The following is a 25,261-nucleotide window of genomic DNA, read 5'->3' on the forward strand; positions in this document are numbered from 1 at the left end:
CCATGGCTACCCCTCCATCCCCAGCCTCTGGCACTTTAAAACAAAAAACCTACTCACCCCAGGGGTTGGGGGGGGCTCCGCAGCCTCCTGGCAGAGCCCCCCAGGGCAGTGGGGGGGCAGCAGGGTCTGGATTGGGGCCGCTGAGGCTGTCACCCTGCCCCACATTGTGACCCGGATGGCACACTCTGTCTGCGACCCAGACGGCAGCTTGAACTGCCAGTAAGTGCTGGGGGGGGATCACAGGGTTGTTGTGGGGATGGGGCCGGGCGGAAAAGGGATTGGGGGGCCTTAGGGGGCAGGAGGGGGATGGGGCTGGCAGGGAAGGTATCAGGGGGGCTGGAGGAGTGGGGGGGCCAGCAGGGTCCCCCACATGGTCCCCTCCCACCTCCTCCAGCTCCCCACTTACTGGTAGTTGAGCTTGGAACCAGCTCTCTGCTGCTGGCGTGCTGGCACGGGCAGGCAGCATGCTTCAGCACCAGGGTGAGGGCTAACCATAGAGATGCTCTGGCAGCCAGAACATTTCTGTGGAGAACCCAGCCTCCAGTTGCCTCTGCTTTTTTTCTATGCGGGTTTTTTTTGACCCCCGGATATCCAGGGATCTAATTCTGCACCCTCGCTGCAAACTTGCAGCGTGGGGAACATTTTCTCATTCCTGCACATGCTGCTTGCAGTGTCTCAGAGGGGTTGTGACTGGTCCAAACTCTAAGCTAGCACTAACACCGATCACCATTTGTGCAGCTCACAGCATAAGGTGTAGCAAGGCCCACTGGTATGCTAAATGTTTGTCTTAGCTTTCTGTGTTTTAGCAGTCATTCTGAATTTCTGCTTTGTTCATTTATAATCAAGAATGGTCTAAGTAACATTTTCCATTGGCTATTCAAATAAATAGGCTAGTCAAGTTACTTTTTCAAATCACCAGAAGATGAATAAGATTTATGACCCCATAATCAAAGATATAAATGTAAAATATATATCAGTAATCCCTATAGATGGTAAATAGAACGTATTATGTAACAGGCGTATCAACGATGCAGCCTACAGGATGGATGCATGGTGTGACCCCATAGCTGGGAATCCCATTAGGTGACAGGGCTCCAATATGGGAGGGCACATGGTGCACCCTCGTGGCTGGGAGCCCTGTTAGCTAATGGGGTGCCAGCCTGGGAGCACACTGTGTGCTTCCATGGCTGGGAACTCCATTAGCTGACATGACTCCCAGCTGCAGGACCCTGCTAATTGCTGGTGCAGGGGGAACCCAGGATCATGTTCCCATGCTCCCTCTGCACCAGCAGGAAGGTGTGATATGATTTAATTCTAGATCCCACAATCACACCTCCTGCCAAGCGTCTGTGGTATGGGAGGAAGCGCAGTTGTGGGGATCCTGCATCAGATCCCATCATCCCTTCACATGTACATCTGCTAGGGGCCTAGGTGGATGCCACAGTAGTTCTCTCACTGAATTTCTCTAGCACAGAGAAGACCTGACTCTGTCCTCTGGTTTTAAATTTAAAACAAACCAAGGAGTTTGAATGGCTAGTGGTATCCTTGGAAGTGTGTTCATAGTTCATATTGTATAATAAAGGATGTGTGTTGAATAAACACTGAGCTAAGGAACTGGTATGACAAGTTTCATTCTGGCACGCTACTTCAAAGGTAACATCCAATCTCATTTGTAAATGCTGAACAATTTTGGGATTGAGTAGCTTTGGATGGTGATTATAATCACCCCCTTCTCCTTTCCTGCCTTAGACATTTGGGGTATACCTCTTGCCACACCCTTTCCAGTCTTAAGGAAGTTTCTGTGCTGGTTTAGATTAGCATTGAGCAAGATGTTTTCTTACCATTCTTCTCCCTTAAGAAACCAAACGTAAAGGGCTGTTCTCCTTGAACAGATCCATCCACCAGTCTCTCCATATGTCTGTCCCTCGCCTCCTCCCTGATGTGGCAAAACAAGGTGCCCTGTCTCTAATGAGGTCCTTGTAGGGAAGAGTGTTAAACCATCATGGCACCCAGCTCAGGGGCTTTTACTCTGTCAAAGGAAAGGATTCATGGTCTGGAAAGTTTGACAGGGCCTGTATATTACTCCATGTTGGCCACGTTTTCACTGAGATGCATCTCTGCAGGCTTGGGACATAGCAAATTGTCCTGTCCTGGTAAAAAAAACAGCTCTGTCTCCCTCCCCCCAAAGTTGCTCTGTTATCTCTCTCTCTCTCTTCAAGATACTCTTTTGCATTTCAGTGATGCATCAGGGGGAGATGCAGTCAGGACCTTGGTACCAGGCTGAGACAAAAAAAAATGTCTGGAATTGTTTGTCCAGCTCTAACAGCCTCCTCCTGTAATATTTTCAGGAAGAAAGGTCAATCTGAGAGGCAGAAATTAATTGGGTAACAAATTTTCTGTTCCCACAAGTGAGAGAGTTCTATGACTTGTGTAAACAGACTGTCAGAGATGCTGAGCAGCTGCAGGTCACATCCACTTCCTCCTGCAATTGTGAGCGCTCAGCACTTAGAAAATCAGGGTCCATAGCACATATATTTATGAAACTATGGCAGGTACATGCAAAACAGTAATCCAGCCCTAAACTGTCAGACAGCAGAAAGAATAGTGTTAAATTCTTATCTCTGATTTACAAGTCTGGCAGCGCAGACTGCTCACATGGAGTGTGATTTGAATAATGATGTGTGTCTACTCCTGATCTCATTAACTGTGATCTATCTAATCCAGGGTCTCACTGCATTAATGCTTGCTAGCTTTAATAGGACTGGCCATACAAACTAATGCGTGCACACAGAGAAGTCCTGTCATTATTTTTTTCTATAAATATATATATTTGGGCCAGTGGGAGGTGTCACTTGCCTGAGCAGCTGTTTAAAACGCACAGGAGGTAGTTATTGTGTCTACGTATGAATCTTGCCTGCAATACGATTTCACAGTTTTAGTTAGTGTACAGTTGACTTCCTTCATTGCCTTCATAAGCAAAAGCTGTATAGGCTTTGAAACTATTAGGTTAATGGAACTGCATGTATTTGAAAGCAGCCCTGTCAAAGAACAGTAGGGTTTTAGCAACCTGTGTAATTTTCCTATACCTTTTTTAGGCCACGTGTCTTTGCACTGTGATGTAGGTATTAGGTTACTAAAGGCTTCTGTGAGAATTTATACTCATTTGACTGGATTGTTAATTGGAAAGGGGAAGTGAGTGTTTTGCTTGCCTTGGAGGTGATTTGTTGTTGTTTTTTAGGTAGCTGACATAAGAATTTAGAAATGGTAATAGTGTCTAACTTGTTTTGGTTTGTGTTGGGATTTTACTGAAGGTAATTTAGAGAGAAACCCTTCACCCAAAAAAAATCTTTCACAGGACTCTAAACAGAGGACTTGACTCAAAGCGCTAGATAACTCAGTTAATGCTTTCATTGGAAAATCCTGATGCTAAGGATCATCTTGCATCTGATGGGACTTTGCATAGATGATTTGTGCTTCTCATCTCTTACTAAACCTGCATATGCCTTAGAAATACTTTATCCACTGTTATCTAATATGTTACAGTTTGCCATAATGTTTGCAGTTGCTTGCTTCAGAGTATACCGGTATTGGGTTTTTTATGCATCAGTTTACCTATTTCAGATTGCCTGATTGTTTTTCCGCTCTCTTTTCACAAAGATGCAAGTTTTGAAATTCAGGCTTTCAAGCCTTATCGAGTCTGCTGTGTGCTAGCACAAACAGTGCCTTTGTTGCAGTCTTAGCAGAAATATTTATATGAAACTAGAAGGACTTGCTTCTTTAGGGTAATCTTCCTTTTATTCATCCCTCCAAAAAAGTAGGTGCAAGTGAGTAGCTATGGAGTTGGTGGAGGAAATTATCAGTCCAGAGAATTCTGAAATGTGTTTGTCTCTGTATAAGGTACAGAAGAAAAATCTTGCATTTTCTAAGAAAGCAATGGTGTGTTTTTCCTCTTGGATAAGAATTGGGCCTCCATTCAGTGAATTTGAATGCAAAAGCATAAATAATACAATGGGGCCTGTTTTCCGTGTTTCCCTTCTTTCTTCTAACGTAGAAAAGCACCTGCTGATAGAGGGAGCCTGCACTACATCTGACCACAAATAAAAATAGTGTATGTGCATGCACTATGCACATGTGTTGGTTGCAGACTAGTGAACTGAACTGAAACTTAATACTGAGCGTGGTTTACATTTGTATTGAAATCATGTGAAAACCCAGAGACTTATTCCTTGGCTTTCCATTACCATGCATTTATGGGGGTGGGAGGAGAGGGTAATAGGAGTATTCGAATCAGAAGGAAATATGGGGCTTTGTCACTGGTGAGGTAGGCTACTCAATGCTAAGTCAAGGAAGCTGCTTGTTCTCTGCCTTAAGGGTATTTATGCTGCAACGAGGCCCATGTGCCCCACATTCTACTGCTCGTGCAAATGTATTAATATGTAAAGCGAAACAATTCTGCTGATTAAAAACAATAGGTGTGTACTGCTGGGTTCTGTGTTAGACACGGAGCAAATGATTCAGCTGTATTACAGAGTATGGCATTTATTTTAGACCACTGCCCACTTCCAGCCTATGCTGATTTGCAACAACCTCACTGTTTCTGTCTAGGCTATTGATTCTTTTATATTCCCATGTCAAATGTGCACTATTTGCATTCATTTGAAGGGTCTCAGTGGCCTTTTCCCTACACTACCTCTCATACATTATTGATCGGTCAACACTTGCTTTCATTGTGCCAACAATGTTTACTCTTATCACTTATCTAATAAGCTTGCACAGAATCACCTTAATATGCTCTCTCACACTACCCCACATGAGAAGCTTACCTACACCATCAATAAAGTATCTTATCCACACAGCTGCTTCTTCCTTAAGACCCTTCTTTTTAAAGCTCTCCTTTGTCATCATGCCTATAGAATCCCCAACAGCGGTTAGGCTGCTGGTTTTCAGTGCTGACTCAGAGCATACCATTTTTGTGTCATTGATCTCTGGAGGCTTAACAGGGCAGCAGGGTGCCTGGTGCAGAGTTGAACTCTGGTGGCCAATGCCTCTGGCATGAGCTGGCTGTGGCTCCAGCTGTTTTTTTCCACCTCTTCCTTCCTACGCACTCCCCAAGTCAGCACCTGGAACTACTGCCCTGGTCACCCCTTCTCCATTAAGGAACTGTTCTTCTCTTGTGTTCTCCTCCAGCATGTCTGTCTGTCTTATCTTTCACTTAGAAGGCAGGGTAGAGTTGTACCTGATAGACTAACTGAACTATATTAGTTGTTTGCTTTATTTCTAGATTGTAAATTCCTCAAGGCTGGTTACTGATTAGAAGATGTTGGGAGATGAATGATGTGAAGAGGAGGGAGAAGGCTGGAAGAAAGAAAAATGACTGGAAAATTGGAAGAATAGAGTGGGAAGAGGGGACAAGATTTCTGCAGGGTCTTGTATAATGAACTTAAGTTGTATGCATCATATGGGATGAAATTTAAGAGGCAGCAGAGGTATTCAAATAAGGACAATGTACAGCCTGATCAGAGAGGTGGTAAACAAAAAATTGCTTAGTAATGGTAATTTGGACAGTGACAGGCAGGGAGTGTTTGAGGAACAGGACACACGGGGGAAGTCTGCAAGAATTAAGAAAAGAGATGACTACATGCTACAGTGGTCCAGCAACTTTGATTTCATTGTGACATATGCCAGGTGTTATATGTCAGGTGTCACTTTGTTTTTATGTTGCCACATTGACAAGTTATAAGTGCAATGTAGTAGGTTTCTATTATATTTGTACTTTATCTAAATTATTTGCATTAATTTCTAAAGTAGATATGTTTCAAAGATCTGCATGTTTCAATGTTACTTGATCGTGTTTGAGAAGCGCTTAAGAAACAGAACTATGCACCTTTATTAAGAAAAAGACGTATAATAAAATAATGATTCCATTCCTATTGGAACTGACAAAAGCGAGGTAGTTTGGAATTAAATCAGTTGTTGTGCCCTTAATTTAAATTAATTTAAACCAAGATATAATGATTTTAGATCAGTGCGTCATACTTTAAACCCTTTGTGCTAGTAATAATGGGGCAGACAAGGTTCTTTGGGTAGATGTGGTGTCTTTTAGTTGGAAAAATTGTTTTTAGCAAGCTTTTTGGCACAAACACCCTTCTTGAGGCATAGGGAGTCTGTTGTTTTGTGTGCTCTCCTGGATAGGACTGAAGGCAATAATAATGTGGGAAGTTTATAGAGTGCAACAAACTTTGCATTGGTATGAAAGCCCTTCATCTAAGGAGCAATAATCAAACTGCACACACAAACATGCAGACAGCAGTGAATGGAGTCCAAAAATCTCTGTTTAACAGAGAGAGAGATGGAGCCCTAAGGAGATTTGTTCAAGTACAAAAGGATTTCCCTGCAAAAAGCAGCACTCTAAGGCTGTCATCCTGCTGAGACCTAACTTTACATGTTTCCAGGCTTCCCATTGAACTCTCTAGACCCGTTCACAGTATGTAAAATTAATGTTGTGTGTGTATAAGGCTTTGTGAGATCAGGATATAAATTGGGCAAATGTCTTGATGAGTCCTGAACTAATCCTGGTGCTGGGTCCTGAAAGTGAAATGCAGAACCATGAGAGTTTAATGAGCTGTTGAGTGCCATATTTTCTTGCATACTTCACTCTCCCCCTCAAAATAGACATGGACCTTAGTTTTGGGAAAGCGGGATGAAGAAAAGATTGTTTCAGAGTCATGGGTGTGTGGAGCAGGGACAGAGCCTAGCCTTCAGCTTGCTCATCACTGGCTCTAGCAAAAGCTACAGTTTTAACCCTTTCACAGCTGACTTTTCACCAGCTCTTAGCCCAGGGTGGGCAAAATATGGCCTGTGGGCTGCATCCGGCCTGCCAGGTACTTTAAACTGGCTCACAGCACCCACCGACTAATTGCACCCCGCCCAGCCAACATACCCTATTTGCTACCTAGATTTTCCGATGGCAAATAACCCTGAAGAATAAAGCTTCACAAAGCACCCTAAATTGTGTGCTCCGGGACAAACGTGGAGACGAGAGAGCAGGTCTGTCCACTCTATCTCCATGCGCCGTGGATCCCCCGCAGTGAAATACCCTGCACCCCAGACAGCTGTTCGCAATTTGGCTGGGGTTTAGTGTGCCTTGAGACAAGGGAGCAGGCAGCCCTGGGCTTGCTGCTCCCCTGTTGCAAGGCACACTAAGTCCCAGGTAGCTGCTCCATGGCTGGCTGGGACGAAATGTTTCTCAGTGCAGGGGCTCCGTTGTGCTGTGGTACGCAGAGACAGGGGAGCAGCCAGACCAGTGGTGGTTGCTCCCCTGTTTTGAGGTACACTGCACCCCATTCTCAACGCAGGGCTCTGCAGCACGTAGAGATGTGAAAGAAGGCAGCCTGTCTCCATGTACCGTCCCCCAGCTGGCTGGGGCACAGGGTGCGTCAGCATGGGGGTTGCCTGCCAGCTACCTCTCCACTGAGGCACCCTGTGCCCCAGTCACCCCCTGCCCTCCCTGCAGCACAGGGAGCATCAGGAAAATGTGTCCTGTTGCAAAATGCAAGTGCAGGGGCATGCACTGCAGCACAAAGTAGCAGCAGAAATGTGTGCTGCTACTATTTGTGCTGCTGCGAAATCATGCCGGTGGTTTTAGTGTTCCAGAGTTGTATTTATGATTCAATATGCTTGTAATGACCCGGTGTTGTTGAATTATTTTAATGAAAAAGCCACAAGCATGAATAAGGGCAGGCAATTGCCAGCCAGTCTATTGCAGCAGTTACAGGTAGTGAAAATTACCACGGAAGTTGTATCTCTTTAAGTAAACAGGACGGTTTAGGAGTGAGAGGCTGGTGAAGCATTGTGAACTCTTAGTGTTGCATACTTTCTGACATAAAGTCTAAAATGTCTCTGATGTTTCTTTTGTCATCTTCTGATAATGAGAATGCTTTGCATGGGCTCTCTCGGCTTCCTGTGGTTCTGTATTCTTATTACTACCACCATATTTGCCTTCAAGCAATGTACAGGCTTGTAGACTTTTGAATTGTGAAATGCCTCATTATTTCTTCGCTTGCATCTGTTCTCCCCCTCCCCCTCCAATGTGCTATTTCTGTGCTTTTGTTTTAAAAAAACAAAACCCTTGTGACTGCTTGTAGGTTAATTAAATTAACCCCCTTCCACCCAGAATGTAAGGAATCAGTTTTCTTTTTTTGCAAGTGGAAACGTTAGATAAATGATCTTGCCATCTGTGACAGTAATTTGCCCACTAATTTGCATAGCTCCCTATAGCTTGGAGAAATGAAAGTGCCCTACTGTCTGGGACTTTTCATCTCCAGAATGTGTTGGATTTGTTGCTGTGGAAGGCTTGCAGTGATTTACTGAAATGTTTTTAGTCAAGGTACACAGTGAGGATGTGCGGTTGGAAGAATCCATAGAGTTAAAACTTGAAATGCTCATTTAGAGAAACCCTCCCCGAAATTCTCTTAATCTTGGTTAGAATACCATCACCAATTAATACTAGGCTGTGCAGTTTTGTAGTTGAGGGGGCAGGGGGAGAAGCAGATATTCATTGCATCTTTAACATTGTACTTTTTTGTGCCTACTAGCAAATATTAGCTGTAACTACAGCAGCAGAACTGATTTGACCATTTCCCTCTGGGTTAAAGGAAATATTTTGATAGAAAGGAACTTCCATATTCAGGCATTGTAGAAAAAATACCGTTCCCTTTGTCTGAGTAAATTCTGAAGCCAAAATCCCAGCCTTTTAATATAGATCACAGTACAGAAATTAAGTATGACAAACCTTTTTTTCTCTTTGCAAACCATCTAGTTTTTTAATATAACATGCAAAATTTTCTAATTAAGCACAGACTAGGTAGAACTGCTATATCAGTATAAGTAGTGATTCTTGAAAGATTAAGAAAACATTAAAAACTGCATTTCAGAACTTTATCTTTTGCTCGTGTCATCCTGAATGACTCTGTACCCATTTAATAGGATACATTTCCAATGTGTGTATTAGCTCTTGGTTTATATTAGAGTGGCAATACTTGATAGTTCAGATTGAGATTAGCTTTTTGTCTTTTATAGGCCATTTTTTCTGTGTTCCAAAATTCACAAACATTACAATTTTCTCTGACTTATGGAGGTCCTAAGGAGAAAGTTTCATGGTATAAACCTACCTACTAGTTTCCTCTCCTCCTTCCAGCCTGTACCATGGGTGGACTCACTCTGCTGCTACCTGTGAAAGCCAGAGTCTCTGCAGCCTCCATATTCTGGCCTGTTCAGGACAGGAGCAACTAGAGACGCCCTCTGGCAGGGCTGGAGGGAGCAGGGGGGTGCAGATCAGGAGTGAGGGGAACCAGCAGGGCTGTGGGGAGGTGTGGGTGGGGACTGAGGGGCAGTGGCAGTGCCAGGGGGCTGGTGGTTGGGGGTGAGGGGCACCAGCGTGGTCCCGGGGAAGTGGGCGACTATGGGTAGGGAGCGAGGGGCAATGGCAGGGTCAGGGGTCTGCAGGTCAGGCGTGAGGGGCAGCAGCAGGGATGGGGGGGCTGTAGGTTGGGTCTTAGGGGCCACCAGCATAGTTGCGGGGTGGGGCAAGGGACTATGGGTCAGGAGTGAGGAGCAGCACCTGGGATGGGGCTGCAGGTTGGGAGTGAGGGGTACTGGCAGGGCCCAGAGGCCTGTGGGTTGGGAGTGAGGTGTCCCCCTGACAGGTGTCCTCAGGGAAGCAGTATTTTAAAAGTTGTTTGGGGTAGAACTAGATTTCCAGCGAGGCGGGAGCCACTTTTGTGCACCAGAGAGCGCAGGTTGCATGTGTATAGTACAGCTGTGGCATGGTTCCAAGGCAGAGTGTTTGCAGGCAGTTTGACATCAAACGAATTTGGTTGTTACACTCTGGTTATTGAACCTGGGCAGCGCCTATGAATGCTGAGTTTGAATTCTTGCACTTGCAGTTGAATTCTCTGCATCTTTTTGAGAACAGTGTGCATACTAGCTGCTTTCTGCTTACCTTCTACGGGGACTTTTTGAGAGGGCAAGGATATTTTGCTTAAAGGCAAAATGTCTGGTTTTAAGGGCAAATATTTCAAAGTCCTTCACAGTCTACATGCATAATCTCAGTCTATATTGAAAATTGCTTCAATTTGTCAAGGTTAGACTGGGGGTTTGTGGTATGAGTTTGGGGTTTTTCGGGCAGACATTCCTTGAACATAGCTTTCCTCCTAATAAGGAGAGCTTTTGCCTTAAAATCTGTGTGTGTGGGAAGGGGAGGGTGTCTTCAAAATTCTTATACTCCAAAGAGTCTGTGTTAGAATTTATGGTGGAAACTTGAGGGTCATTTGGGTGAGGAGTTCCTAGGGCACTACCCTTCCCCCTTAAAATGACCTGCTAATACATTTTTCCTGCACTTTTTTTAGTGCATACCAAGAAATATGTAACATTGTGACCATTGTCAATTTTATGCTATGTTGTGGCCTAAGATTAGTTATTAAATGGAACCAAGGACTGATTTAGCATGCTCTTGCACTCTATAACCAGAAGTGCTAGAGCTTTCAGAGGGTCACATCTATGACAGCTATTACTTCTTCAGAAATATCTTGATGAAAGGTGTGCATACTCTTGATTAATGGATTGACCCCTGGCTGTGGAATACAAGGGTCATGAGCTTGAATTCCTTTCTTCTAGAGATGTTCTCTATATGCATTCTCTATACGTCAGCATTTTGGCCCTTTTTTTTTCTTGGGGACTGAGGAGTAGAAGGGACATCCTGGGTCATCAAGTACAGTAGTTTGCTGTCACAGGCAACCCTGTCACATAATTTCTATTTTGTGGTCAGGGTCCACAATGGGATTGATCAGTGAATGTGTACAGACATTCACTTTCTCAGGAAAAACTGTCCCAGGATTGATTTTAACCCTGGGTGTTCCCAGGTTGTTATTTTCCAAGAGTGACCATTTTTGCTCTAGGAGAAAAATCATGAACATCTGTACACTTGTAGTTTCTACTGGGAGAGCAGCGACTATCTTTAGCCAGTGTTCTTGAAGTAGGTATCACAAAGGAAGTTCAGCACTCTACAAATGTACCTCAAGCACCAAGGATCCCGGTTTCTCTGTTTAAAAATTGCAGATTCTCTGATAAAAAATTTTTGCAACTTCTTCGATTAAAAAACCCAAGCTCCGTAATTAAAATGAAATACCACTGTATATATAGGTATCAATTGAACACAATGTTTTATTGATATACTTACAATTTTAAAGCAGTTTGGAAGCCTGCTAGTGCCTCACTCACTATAACATAATACAGTAGAAGCCGCATTTTCCAGCACCTTATAAACCAGCATGTTCTATTAACCAACATACCGGCTTGTAAGGTAAAAGTGAAACCAGAAGTGCCCACCATGGCACTTCCAGTTTCACTGAGCCTCCACGACCTGGGGCAAAGCAGCCTGTGCAGGGCCTTCCCCCCTATCCCCTAGCACACTGACGCAGTGGAGGGGCAGCAACACGGCAGGAGGGACAGCAGTACATGGGACGTGGCAGGAGAGGCAGTGGCCTGCAAAGATGCCTATTTGGGCAGCCTCTCAGGTAACCGGCATATTTGGTTATCCGGCACCCCCATTCCCCATAGGTGCCAAATAACAAACCTTTTGCTGTAAATTCTAAATACCTATACATTTTGTCATTTCATTCTGGGTTTTTTATTATAGCAAATTAGAGCTCCCCTTGCCCCCTTTGCTCACCAGGATGTGGGTCCAGCTGTGGCTGTCCCCTACCACTGCGTTGTGGTGTTGAGTAGCCCTGCTCATGCCATTGCCCCTTACTCCCTACCCACAGGTCTTTGCCGCCTCTGCCCCCTAGCGCTTCCAGTGGGGACCTTCAGCTGCTAGCACTATGGGACCAGGGACCCAGGTCTGCAGCCCCCTAACCTCCCCCCCAGCAGCGCCTGAGCCAGGGCTGCCATCCACGGAAGGTGGCACAGCTGCAGCAGAGCAGATCACAGGGGCCAGCTCTCCCTCCCCCATGAAGTGATGTCTGAGGTGAGAATGTGATGCAAGTTTATCTTATGGTTTGAGGAACCCTATTTATTTTCTGATTTTTGGTGCAGTTAAGAGTTTCTCCTAGCTCAATGATCTGGTAATGTCAGATCTAGGGCTTCTACCTTCATTTAGAAAGGCCTCTAGGCTTTTTATATTATACTAAGAATCAGTCTAGTCTCTGGACCAAGCAACCAAAAATTGGGAGGGTAAAGGTTACCATAGTCTTTTTCTCCTGGGCTTCAAGGTCTGTGCTGATCTCCTGAGATCTGCAGCACAGAATCTCACCCCTGGGTATATTTGAATTTTTAGGACCTTATGATAAGATTTATTGCTGCAGGGGGAATTGACTTGACCTTCACTTTTTTCCCCTTTCCATTTTAGAAATTAACTGTCATTTCCTGTGTTCATTCCCTAATGGCTCTGCAAGTCCAGACTAATGTGATTAGGACTCTAATTTAATGTTAGCATATGGATATAGTAGGTACATGGGAAATGTCTGAAGATCAGGAGTAACTTGGTCAGTGAGGAGAAAAAGCAACTAACAGCAACCTAGAATGGGATTCTGATGAGTGAGAGATACAGAGGTGAAAGTCATTTACCCCTGGATTCTCTTGGCTGAGGATAGGATCCTGGGGAAAGATTTCCTCTGGAAAAAATTGGAAAAATAGATGCAATCTTGAAGTATTCAGTTACTGAAATAAAAGACTTCCTGTACTCTCCTAAATAACTCTGAAGGATTCCTTAGAATCAAAACCAAAAGCTAGTTGTTAGTTATGGAACTGATACTTTTTGCACATTAGAAAATAGAAAAATAGAAAATTAGGGTTGGAAGGGACCTCAGGAGGTCGTCTAGTCCCGCCTCCTGCTCAAAGCAGGACTGTCCCCACCTAGATCATCCTAGCAAAGGCTTTGTGTATCTGGGTCTTAAAAACCTCAGGGATGGAAATTCTACAACCTCTCTAAGTAACCTGTTCCAATGTTTTACTACCTTCCTAGTGAGAGAGTTTTTCCTAATATTTACCCTGACCTTCCCTCGCTGCAGCTTGAGCAAGGGAAGGTATTGCAAAGGCAATCATATAAATGAATGTAGCATATGAAAGTGGCATTAGTCTTTACCTTTTTCATCATTTGATTTAACAAACTAGGAAGATCATCCTTTGGAAGATGCCCTTTCACTTATATCAGTTATCTCCTGTAAGAGTATCATCAGCAGTCAGGATTTTTGGAGTCACTTGTGACTTGATTTCACAGGGCAATAGAGATGAGCCTCTGGCTAGGTACAGACATTACATTTATTGCACATTAAGCATGCAGAAAGCACTTTACAGCTGTAACAGAGCAGATGTTCACAGCACATAAAGCCCATTTAAAATAGCAGATTCTACTCTAAGTTAACTCTGGATGGATGTTGTATGAGACTAAAGCACTTTAGGTTAGAGCGTTTTATTGAATGTTTGTACCACATCCCATTGCGAGTCAAGGTAGGTTACACTCCCCCAGCATCCCAGGGGCTCCTCACTGGGTGGCTTGCTAGCTTTGTCTGGTGCTCATTTGCATTTGCAAGCACAGGCCCAGCCCTCTCCCCCCCCCAGTTGTCACAGAGAGGAGGCAGAAAAGGCACCATCTCCTCTCTGTGTGGCCAGGTCGGGGGTGGGGAAACGGAGCCCTAATGCTGTACAGGGCCCCCTAACACTTCTAGGTCTAGTCTTGGGGAGGGGGTTGTGGTCCAGATTTGTGCAGCGTAGGTGCTCTTTTCCCCCACCCCCAGTTTCCAGTGCTGTGAAAAGCTGGGCCAGGCAGCCCTGTGCTGCAGGTCCTAGCCATGCAGACCTCCCCCAGATTGCTGACTGGGGGCTCTAGGAAGCTAGCTGGGTCTCTGTAGCACCTCCAGTTCTTGGCACACCAAAAAGCCAGGATGAGCAGCTCTGTGTTGCAGCTAGTGGCTGCAGCTGTCAAGAGGGGGGAGGGGAGGGAGCCCCCTGTGCCACAAGGACCTGGCTTGGTCACCCCTAAAACCTAACCCAGCAATCTGGAGGGCCTGCATGGCACAGGGTCTCCCTCCTTACCTGCCCCAGTCCCTTGACAGCTGTAGCCAGGGGCTGCAATATGGGGTTGCCCAGCTTTTCACTGCACTGGGAACTTGGGCTGGGGGATTAGAGCCCCCTTGCTGCATGGACCCGGCCCACCCCCACCCCACTCATTGCGGGGGGGAGAATGGGATGTGGCACTGGGGGCTCCTTCCCTTTCTTGCTTTCCCTCCCCAGCAGCTGCTGACAGTCACCAGCTGGCATGGGGATAAGGCTAGGAAAAAGGATGGCTCCAGCAGCCTCTTGGGAGGTGTGCAAGAGTCCCCCAAGCCTCCTTGCCTCAGCCAGTGCAGGCAGGCTACGGGCCCGTCTACCCCAAAGAGCGAATGTAAAGTGCTACAGAATGTTTCCACCAGGGGCTTTTTGAATCTCTGTACTTAGCCTCTAGCATTTCCGAATTTGCTGCTCCCTGGTGGCAGAAGCTATTCAGGAAGGTCATAAAAATATATCTAAATTGGCTGTTGTGGCTGCAGAAATTAAACCATAAAGATAGTGGAATGATAAACTCCTGATGGGATGAGGAAGGGTATTTACTGGCTGGTAGAAGATGAATCGAACTAGACACAAGTTAATATGAATGAAGAAGAGGTGATTCAGCCTCCATAAGAGGGGGGATCTAGTGGCCTGTTACAAACTAGTCAGAGGGGACCAGCAGGCATTGGGGGAGTCCCTGTTCCTCCGAGCACTCCCAGGAGTGACTAGGAATAACAGTCACAAGCTGGCAGAGGGTAGATTTAGGCTAGACATCAGGAGGCGCTGCTTCATGGTCAGGGCGGCTAGGATCTGGAACCAACTTCCAAGAGAAGTTGTACTGGCTTCTACCCTGGGGGTCTTTAAGAGGAGGTTAGATGAACACCTTGGTGGGGTCATTTGACCCCAGTACTCTTTCCTGCCATGGCGGGGGGTCAGACTCGATGATCTGCTCAGGTCCCTTCCGACCCTACTAACTATGAAACTTTGTCCAAATGGACCAAGAGGAATCTTGATAAGAGGGCCCGCCCCCCCACTCCAACTTGTGGCTGCTAGAAATGAGCAGATTATGTCTCTAAATTGCTCTGTCGATGGGAATAGCTGTGTTTCTGATAATGGACTTGTTTAGTATATGTTTGATAAATGTCACCACTCCCTTCCTTTGGTTGCTAAAAAGGAAAGGAAGCTTGCTTGCTTTCTTTTCTTCCACCCAGAGTACAAGAATTGTGTGTGGGATTTGTTTTGCAGCACTGGTTTATCTAGCTTCTGGTGGTTTGTCAGTTCAAGACTATTTTTTGGGGTGGGAGGGTGGTAATCTGACGAGCGGTGGTGGCAGTCCTAGGATGCACTGCATTCATTTTGAGCACTAGGTTTTCTCAGCCACCTGTACAGTAGTGAATTCAGTTTTTCAAGTCATAGTCTGCAGAAACTGTTTGGCTTAGTTCTTTTCCCACCCCTTTATTCAAGAAAGAAAGGTTTCATTTTTGTTGTTGGTCACTGTAGAAATTGATATTTCAGGTCTTTTGAGGTGGAAAACATTTAGTTTCATGTTGACGTGAAAGCTTGAAAAATCCACTTACCAATAATGCATAGGAAATTCCCTCTGGTAATATGGGGTCTTCAGAAGACTAGTTCTCTGAGGTCCTGCTTAAGGGAGATTAATATTTTGACATACTAGGTCTTTCCAATTCAGTTGCCTCTGCGAGAATATTAAATGAACACAGAATCTGTCACTTAATGTCACAAACTGAACGTTGAGCTGGCATACTTCAAAATGCAACAAAGGGGTTTATAATGGCTTTGAACTCTTAGGTTTAAAAAAAATCCGTGTAACAATCCATTTACTAACCTGGCATATTCTTTATAAAATAATTTTACTTCCTTTATGTAAGCATGTATTATTTGTGGACTATCCTGTATCTTACTTTTGAATCGGGGACATAGGTGGAACACAACAAAACTTCCTTTAATAACTGATATATTACAATCAGTGGTGATCATGATTCCTGGGGTAAATTGGGTCTCAGTTGCTTTTTTTATTTGTGTGATTTCACTGAAATAACTAGGTTAAATATTGACAGTTTGAGGGAAGTAGCTGTTAATATAACTTATACCCACCAACCGAACACTCGGATATATGGTAAATGGCTTTGCGCAAGTATGCAAGAATGTTTGCGTTAGATTGATTCAGCTTTTGAGGGAAGCTCAGAAAGCTTTGATAGCTCTTTTTTCAAAGTAACAACATAACTAATTCAATTTTAGTAGCAAAGTACTTTGCAAATTAAAGTATTATTTTAAAATCCTTGTTTTGCTTGTCTTTAATGCTAAATAAGTCTTTACAATTTTACACATTTTCATGATGAATATTCTAGACATTAAGCTTGGTTGTATCTTCTGGATCATGCATGCATACACAGGACATCATGCCATGAAGCATTCATGGAGCCTGCCACTAAGTGTGTGCACACACTTGCTTAGTAACTCATTCTTCTTGTGCTTTTTAAAGATCCAGTACTGGTGCAACTTTCAGACTTATTAGATAATGATAAAATTTTATGTTTAATACCATTTAGTTGGCCATAGGCTTACATTTATACCTACCAAAGCCCTTTACAAATATAAGGAGATACAGGTTTACTAATGAGATTACTGAATTTTTGGAATCTAAAATTGTTTCAGTAAATGCAAGTGAATTTAGATGTATGTTTAGAATTTATTCCAGAAACATTGAGGCTATGGAGGAAGGATGATTCTACGGTTAAATTAATAGCCTGAGGACTTGGGAGACACGGGTGTTCAGTTTTCTTCTCCTTTGCTGGTTTACTATGTTGTCCTTCAGCCAGTCACTAAGTTTCTCTAGGTATTTCTGTGTCACAGCGCAGTGCTGTACAGAGATGCTTGGGTTAGCTGTGAACAAGGTAGCTTGGGTACTGGATGCAGGGATATACCCTGCTTCTCGGCACAAGTAGTTAGCTCCCGTAGAGTTCTGCTCTAATCTGGCCATGCTGCTTCTGGGACCTGAGCTAGCTTGTTTAGAGTTAGCTTAGGTTTCTCTGCACAGCTTTGTTTTGTGCTGTGCAGGCATATACTCTGCGTCCTCAGTTCCCGACTTGGAAAATGAATATAATGGTACTTCTTTACTTCACAGGGGTGCTGTGAGGACAAAGTATAGTAAAAGAATACAAGGTGTTCAAAAAACTATGGAATGAGGGGCAGACAAGTAATTAAGCTGATAAATTTTAAGGTTTGCAGAAAAGGTGCTTTTTTATATTTTTGAGTACATAACCACTATGGACATTTCTTTGTAGTAATATATTGAGGGCAAGTTTATATCAGTGGAAGCTTACTTCTCTCGTATTTGGTGCAGACTGTGAAAATGACCATTGCCTTAACATATTTTGCAACTGATAAAGTGCCATCGGTATTAACCAGAATGATGCTTTCCCCTGAAGTCCTTTGCCAATATTAGTAGTGTTTGTCATATTTTCCTATTTTTAAAAATTATTTTCACTTCCCCAGCTGCTATCCTGAAAAGTCCACAGAAACAACAAGGAGAAATGTGGTTTGTCAGCCTTTACAAAGGGAAGCTAAATGCCAGCTGTGCACACTGTTGTCTGAAGCACAATTAGTAAAATGGAAAAACTGGATAATTTTTATTTCTGGCAGTCATTCAGTTATAGTAATTTTCAGTGTGCCTTGTAAAAGGGAAAGTAGGGTTTTTTAGGCAGAAGTATAATCTGGTGAAATCAACCTGTTTTAAAGCAGGGAATTTATTAGCTTTATTGGACTTCCCCCCCTCCCCTTTGTGACATTTTCATTACAAATAGGTCTAGGAGTTAAGGTATGCTATACGTACATCTACTACCAATATAGTAGCCTAAACTGAAGCATCATCTTTATTATGAAAAGGGTAGGACTATATAAAAATTTTAGCTGATACAATCGTGAATTACCACTGTACGATGTATTTTTAAACTATTTTTAGCCCTGGAAACCATTTGAAAACTTGTCTAGTTGTAGTCAGTGGAGTGACAATAACTTGTTATCACCTGAACTGTATAGTAGTAAGAGAATAACTGCTTTCTGTGGAACAGAGTAACAAATAACCCAAATTATTGCATCGTACTGTAGGAACAACTCTTTTCTTTTTATTTATTTTTTTAAATCAAATCTAGCTGGCAACCTGGGGGAGTGATCGGTCAGCACACGTGTTTTTTTTTTTCCCAATCTGGGCTTAAATTACCCTGTATGACATTGTATAAGTTCTCTCACCATGTTCTTTTCTTCTCTCCATACAGGAAATAAAGAAGGACATGAAGAAAGAAAGTTTTACCAACAAACCACCAGAAAAGCCTATCAATGAAGTTTCCAATGGAAGCCCTTTATTGTTGTCTGAGACAATTATTAGAACCAACAAAAAAGGTACAGTACATGAAAGTATAAACTCTTGGGTTAAATTCGTCTGTGTCTTTCAGATATTTAAGAGAATGATAGACAATCCTACATTGTTTTCAGTATTAAAGGTTTAATTTTATACAACTGCAAATGGCTAGCAGTAATATTGGAAAGGTGCAAGTTTCTCTTTAGACTGGTGTACAGATGACTGCAGTATGTCTGATTTTTATTTTCATTTTACAGAAACACTGTTACTTTCTTTCCAAAGACATCTTAATTAAGAAAGCTGTATGTTTGAATTACTATAGTTTATGAAAGTGAAAAATGGACAGCTAGAAGTCAGCATAGTGCTTCTACGCAGTGCTGTCAGGATGCTTCAGCCTGAATTCATCTCTTTCCATGTTCTCTCCAAACAGAAGCCAAGTTGCAGCAGTGAGTTTTGCCACAAACTCTGTTTTCCACCCTGTTGGGCAGGTGTGAAAGGTTTCTGGGGGAAGGCCTAAAGGCAAAGTATTATCAGGATGTCCGTGCATGTGTAGCCATATTGGTCTAGACGAAAAGGCAATCAGGACTTGTTGCAATAGAGATGATATCTTTTATTAGATCAACAAGATTTTTGCAAAAAAAAATAATTTAATTGCAAGCTTTTGAGAGCATACACCCTTCATCAGGCATTGGAAAAAAGATTGTAAAAATTCTCCTGGGTAGAAATGAAAGTTAATGTGTCATAGGATTTCACAGAGGAGACAATAGATGGAAAACTCCTCTGGGCAATCAGTTCATAGCTGTATGAAGTCTCTCACCTCCTGTGAAGATGTGTGATGATGCAGATTACCTTGAAACAAAGGCAGAAGCAGGATCTCAGGTTGGGGGTTGGCAGCCTACAGCCTGTAAAGAGATGTTAATTAGGCCTACAAAGGCCTAATTAGGCCTACAAAGGTAGGCCTAATAAACAACTCTTTACAGGCTGTAGGCTAGATGCTGGTGAAAGCCTGGATGCTTGTGACATTTGGCTGTGTGTGTATGTGCATGTGTGCATGTTGGGAGGGAGCTGTCAACAACTGGTGGCAGGGGAAGTGGAAACTGGTAGCATTGAGCAGTGAGAGGAAGTGGTGACGGAGAAGAAGCAGCACTAAGAGCTAGCAACAGTTGTGAGAAATAGCAGCAGCAGCTGAGTCACAAACGGTGGCCCACCTTGCAAGGAGAGTGCCTTAATTCAGCTTGCTGTTGCTAAAAGGTTGTAGCTGAACTGTAGGAGGACCACAAGAATATCTGACTTGACCACAGTGGGGTGTAAGCCCCATACATACGTTTGGGAAACACTGCTCCTTAGAATTGCCATCTTCTAGGCTAGACTAATTGGTTTTCCTCTCAGATTCTCCCAGTCCAGCTCAGTTTTTCCAAGGCTGATTTCTAGATGCCCTTGGGAGCAACTAAAACAAATTTGGGGGAGGAAGAGTTAAATTATGGTTTAGAGCAGGGATGTCAAACTCACTCCACTCCCTGGCCAGAGCTGGATGACAGGGTTCCTTGCTGGCCAGATCTGGAAATGGTGGTTTGAGTGTCAGTCTTGGTGGAGGCCTTGGGTTAACTTAGCTGTTGCTCGCCCCATGCTGCCAATACGATTGCCAACAGGGCTCCATGCCTCAGATTTTGGCAGCAGGCCGTACCCCTGAATTCATGGCTCCTCTACAAGTTGCATAGGGTGGATGACAGAGTTCCAAGGTGTGCATGTTTGCCACCCCTGGACTACAGTAATAATAAAAGCAAAATACATTTTCCCTCCAATAAATAATGGCACAGATTCTGCCTTTGATTATGTTTGCATGGCTTCTTGCTGGTTTGATGGAAGGAGGACCACCTAGGTCTGCATTTACCCATTTGTGTTTACAGGCAAATTCTTTTCTCCTCATTATTTCCGAAGTGGTCTGTTATAATTTTTAACCGTCTTATGATGTAATAGACATACAAAAAAGTAGAACTCTTGGTTCCAAAATTATACCTTTTATTAGACCAACTGGAAAACGGCAAGAAAATTGTCCTTTTCTGCAAGCTTTCGGGATCAAAGAGCTACTCAACACATCTCACAAAGATACTGTCATGGACCCAGAGGGACAGACTTCCATCTTCAGCTCCATCTGTGTGAAAATGAAGTTTATTTCCTACCTATGGTGACTTTTTACCATCTTGTACCATCTGCACTTTTCCCAGATCCTGATGAAGGGACTTTGATCCCAAAAGCTTGTAGAAAAGGACAGTTTTCTTGCTATTTTCCAGTTGGGTTTAATAAAAGGTACCATTTTAGAACCAAGAGTTCTATTTTTTTGTATGTCTTTTTGTCTCAGACCAACATGGCTACCAAGTACACCCCTGAAACATTATGATGTAGTATTCACTTTGTGAATAATGGTACAAATTTATGGGTTTGGAACTGTATATGGTATAACCTCATAAATCTGGTGTGCTTGGGACCAAGTACCTGCTGGAAATTTGAAAATGCCGGATTTTTGAAACTGGCATGGTGGATAGTGACGGAGTGGGGTGGCAGGGGGAGCAGTGGCTGCACACGGGGTGGTGAATAGCGTGTCCGGGGGCAGGGGGAGGGTAGCAGCGGCTGGTCCCAGAGTGGCAGGGCAAAGTGCTGGATTTTTGATAATTCTGGATTTTTGATATCTGGATTTATGAGGTTATAATGTATAACATTTCATGTATAACATTTTTCTTTTAACAAGTATGCTGATTGAACATTGGTATTTGAACTGGCAAGGTGAGTAGTGGTCTGAGCTGTGTTTTAAAAACTTATTTCACTGCAGGCAAGTGGAAAACTTTCACTTCAGAATGAACAAATGATCTCCATCCATCATACTTCAAGCAATAAACTTTTTTAAATGCAAGCAAAGACTAAACTAGTACAGTTTCAGTTTCATGAGTAGGCAAGTCATCTTCTTGACTTTGAAGGCAGTGGTACACAGTGCTGCTAATTGTGGGACATTACTTTTCCAGGCAACAGCAGAATTTATAAAGAACATTTATATTCACTGGTGCCATACAAAACTCTCTGGGCAGTTGTAAAACATTCAGAACTCCCTTTCATATTTTTTCTACTGCTATATGAGAAACCTGTGAGCTGTAATAGAGGCAGGGATATATGACGCAAAAAAATGGCTTGGAGACTGGTAGAGTAGCAGAGGTTTCCTCCTCCCTCTTCCTGTGGTGGTTTAGATGCATTGAAGGTTAAAGAAGCTTTTTTGCTTTCACTGCATAATAAGATGGAGCTTCAAATTTTTACCAGATACTGGGTTAGACAAGCAGGTATCATCCACTTGCTGCATTTGGGTGTGGCAACAGGGCTTCTTAACAGGGTAGTGTAGACCTGGATTTCATTGGTAGGGATTACTGCTTCTTGACTTCTGTATAGTGATGGATTTAGAGTTAGTGGGGCCCTTTGCGCAGCTTGATTTTTGAGGCCTTCCCTTGGGACCCAGCCAAGAAAAGAACACTTCTTTTTCATTCCTTTTTTCTTCATCCTCCTCAGATTTGTCCTGCATTTTGGGAGCCCCTGTCCTGGGGGGCTCTGTGCCACCACACGGTTTGTTTCACGGTAAATCTGCCACTGCCTCTATAGCAGAGTTGTGGTAAATTTTTCAAACTTTGCTTTTTTTCCCCCCCCTCTGCTACCAGACAGGCCAGCTCCTGCTCTCTCTACTGGTACAGAGCTAAGGGAAAGAGGAAAATGTGGGAGAGAAAAGTAGTGCAAACAAGCCTCTTCTCTTAGGAGCAGGTTATGAAGCAAACTTCACTGAAGAGAAGAAGTGTTAAGCAACTGGCTATCACATGAAATAGTAACAAAGAGACAGCTGAAGAATGGGAAGGGGAGAGATAATGGAGAGTAAACTGATTTTCATAGGAAAAGAATTGAAATATTTCATTGGGTTATGTGGTCTTTGTTCCACATTTCTTTGTCTTATTTGAGTTAGTGTTTTCAGTTTTTTGTCGTGAGTATAGTTTTCTAAACCTGCCTCATGCTGCTTAGAGATGATAGAATATTTTTTTCTGTGCTGATATTGAAATGAGGTAGTTAGACCATTCCTAAAATGTCTTCATTTCTTAGGTATGGACTAGTTTTTGGGGGCAAACAATGTTGGCAAAAGCTGTGTTTCCTCCCGCCTTCTCCAATGTAGCCATGCTTGCCTAGTGTAAAATGTAGCTATTATAGGACCATTTATATTAGTGTAAAGTTCTTTATACTGGAAGGTTATTCCACTTTCCTAGTCTGTTTACCAATATAGGCACCTTTATACTGATATAACAACATCTACATTTATGAGCATTTTGTGCTTAATTATACTGGTAGAGTTAAGAAGGGCCACTCTTTTAGTACTGATAAGGGCTTAGTTTCTGAACAGTGGCACCTTAGACTTCTCAGTAAATATGAGCAATTGGCTTGTGCCTCAACAGTGGAAAGACACCAGATACAGTCACCTCTTGGCAAATATCTGATAAGCGTGACTTTAAGAGGAAATATTTAAATAAATCTTTGAGATACCTTTAACTAGTTGAGAATAGATTCTTGAACAATAGTAATAACAACAACAACAAAAAGCTCTTTCTTTTTCTTTTGCTATATTAGGCCTTGTCGTTTTCTCATATACAGGGAAACTAAGTGGTATGTTTCATCTGGTAATGAAGCTAGCGTAAAACTGAAACGCCTTTTATAAATAGTTTAGCCTCTTCAAATGCTCGGTTGGTGGGATTGTTTCAGATTGCAGGAGTGCTTGGAATCAATCAAGTGCCTCCAATATGCCTATCCATATTAATTTTCTTTTCCTGCTTAATTCGGGCTGTAACTTTTTTATAAGGCTGTTTGTTACAGATCAATTCTACAGTTTTATCCAGCCCTCTGTTGTATAAATCAAGAGGAGTTAGCAGACCTATTTATTTGGTGCTGTGGTCCTGCTTTATGCTACTTTTTCCATTTACTTTTTCTCACCGAATATTCTCAACAGACTTATTAAGTTTTCTGCTGGCCTACCTTATATTGTCCGCAAGATACTATGTACTAGAAATGATTGGTTTGGTGGATGTAATTCAGGAAGTTAGTTTGTATTTCTTTAAAAAAACCCTGTGAAGCAGGTTAATAATTCTAAGGGTTGCCTTTCCTACACTGTTTAAGGAGTGTGGGGTAGGGTTGCAAATCAAGATTAATAGGTTCAGTTTCCAGGTCTGCTGTAGAAATTAAGTGAGACTATGGACAGCATGCTTAAACTGGCCCAAGTGTTCATATGACTCCTGTTGTGGGGTGCTTAGATTTAGATACCTGGGCAGTACCTTGCTTTTATTCAGGAGTGCTAAGCACCTTGTTGCCCCTTTACTTTGGTTTTCAAAATAACTAATTACTTTTAAAATTTAGGCCTCTGTGCCTCAGCTTCTGCTTCTATCAGTTTGATGGTTTTCTTCCTAATACTTCATATAATCTTTATGCCGTGGGTGTCTAACTCACCTGCCCCTGCAGGCCAGGTATGAGGAGCTTCATGGACCAGATCCATATGCAGTGGCAGGATGAGTAGCAGCTCATCCCAAATGACTGACATACATTGCCAACTGGGCTCTGTGCCCCAAATTTGAGTGGTGAGTCCCACCCTTGCTTGTCCTGCTCCTAAACCTGTGGCCCCAAAATGAGCCTCGGCCCTACAGCATGGTTCCACAGACTGAATCTAGCCCATGGGCTTTAAGTTTGCCTCATCTCTGTATCATTGAAGGGCTCTGGCCCTTCCATTAGCTCCTTCTGAGCACAGGAGTCCACTTGCAGGGATTGGGTTGCAGAATCAGGGCTGCAGACTTTATGTGGGAGGACAGTTAAGTTGTGATGACTGTGTGTACTAAAAAAAAAAAGAGAGTGGGGGAATTATACACAATTTTGCCAGATGTATTTGTTTTTATACAGCATGTAGATTAGTCTTTGTTAAGGTTATCCAACCCAGAAAATCTGGAATAGTTCATCATGTTTTACATGTTCTTAACTAGAGCCAAATGTCATAGGGAAGGAAACATTTCCTACTTCTCATAAGAATGATTTGTTTTACCTTCCATCTTACAGTTTAGATTTAAAAAAAAAGAGAGAATGAGTACCTTTTCTAAAAGGAGCTTTTTTGAAAGAGGTGGAGATGATGTATATAATGGCTTATCTTATATATATTTTATGGGGAAAAACCTAGTATAGATAGTCCCCAGAATTTAGATTGAGTATTTTTTCTACATTTTAGCAATGTGTAAAGACTAGACCAAATGTTTTATAATGTACATGCTGCTTTTTGTGATTCTAATATAGCCTGGGAAGTTATTTTTGTACTAGAGAATGCTGTCTTTTTTAAAAGGCTGGGTAATCAAGAGTGAATTAGCACATTAACATAGTAGTATTTTATGAGTGTGTGTATTAATTTACACCCTTAATAAAAGCTGCATTTTATGATGAACATAGGAAGTGAATTACTGAGGATAAGTCTTAAAGGCAAACTTTACAGAAGTCCTTCAGAAAAAATTTGGAGCAGGTAATGAACTAGGACTAATGAATGTTGTGTTGCAGTAATGTGTTCTGATGTGATTTTTGTCCCTCGGATATTGGGCAGTTACTGTTTTTCCTTCTTAGCTTTGAAGAAGAATATGATTCAGAACTGTGGCTTTATTTCAGGAAGCCAGAGGAGGTTAATCTATTATGTTGCTGAATCATCTTTCAGATCTTCTCCACATACAGATTTCACTGTTCTTGCAAATATTTCCATCTCTA

At 42.8% G+C, this 25,261-nt stretch overlaps 1 protein-coding gene across 4 annotated transcripts in view; it reads left to right on the forward strand.

The window, feature by feature from the left end:
• The window catches only part of SH3KBP1 (SH3 domain containing kinase binding protein 1), a 359,726-nt gene that overhangs the window by 104,231 nt on the left and 230,234 nt on the right, over positions 1–25,261 (forward strand). For all 4 annotated transcript variants that reach the window (XM_019529214.1, XM_019529212.1, XM_019529213.1 and 1 more), the window contains one exon: positions 18,381–18,504. In XM_019529214.1, the coding sequence (XP_019384759.1) occupies positions 18,381–18,504 (124 nt within the window). The remainder of the gene's footprint in view (positions 1–18,380; positions 18,505–25,261) is intronic.

Source organism: Crocodylus porosus, unplaced genomic scaffold (genome assembly GCF_001723895.1).
Source record: "Crocodylus porosus isolate Cpor-Errol unplaced genomic scaffold, CroPor_comp1, whole genome shotgun sequence".
Lineage (NCBI taxonomy): Eukaryota > Metazoa > Chordata > Crocodylia > Crocodylidae > Crocodylus > Crocodylus porosus.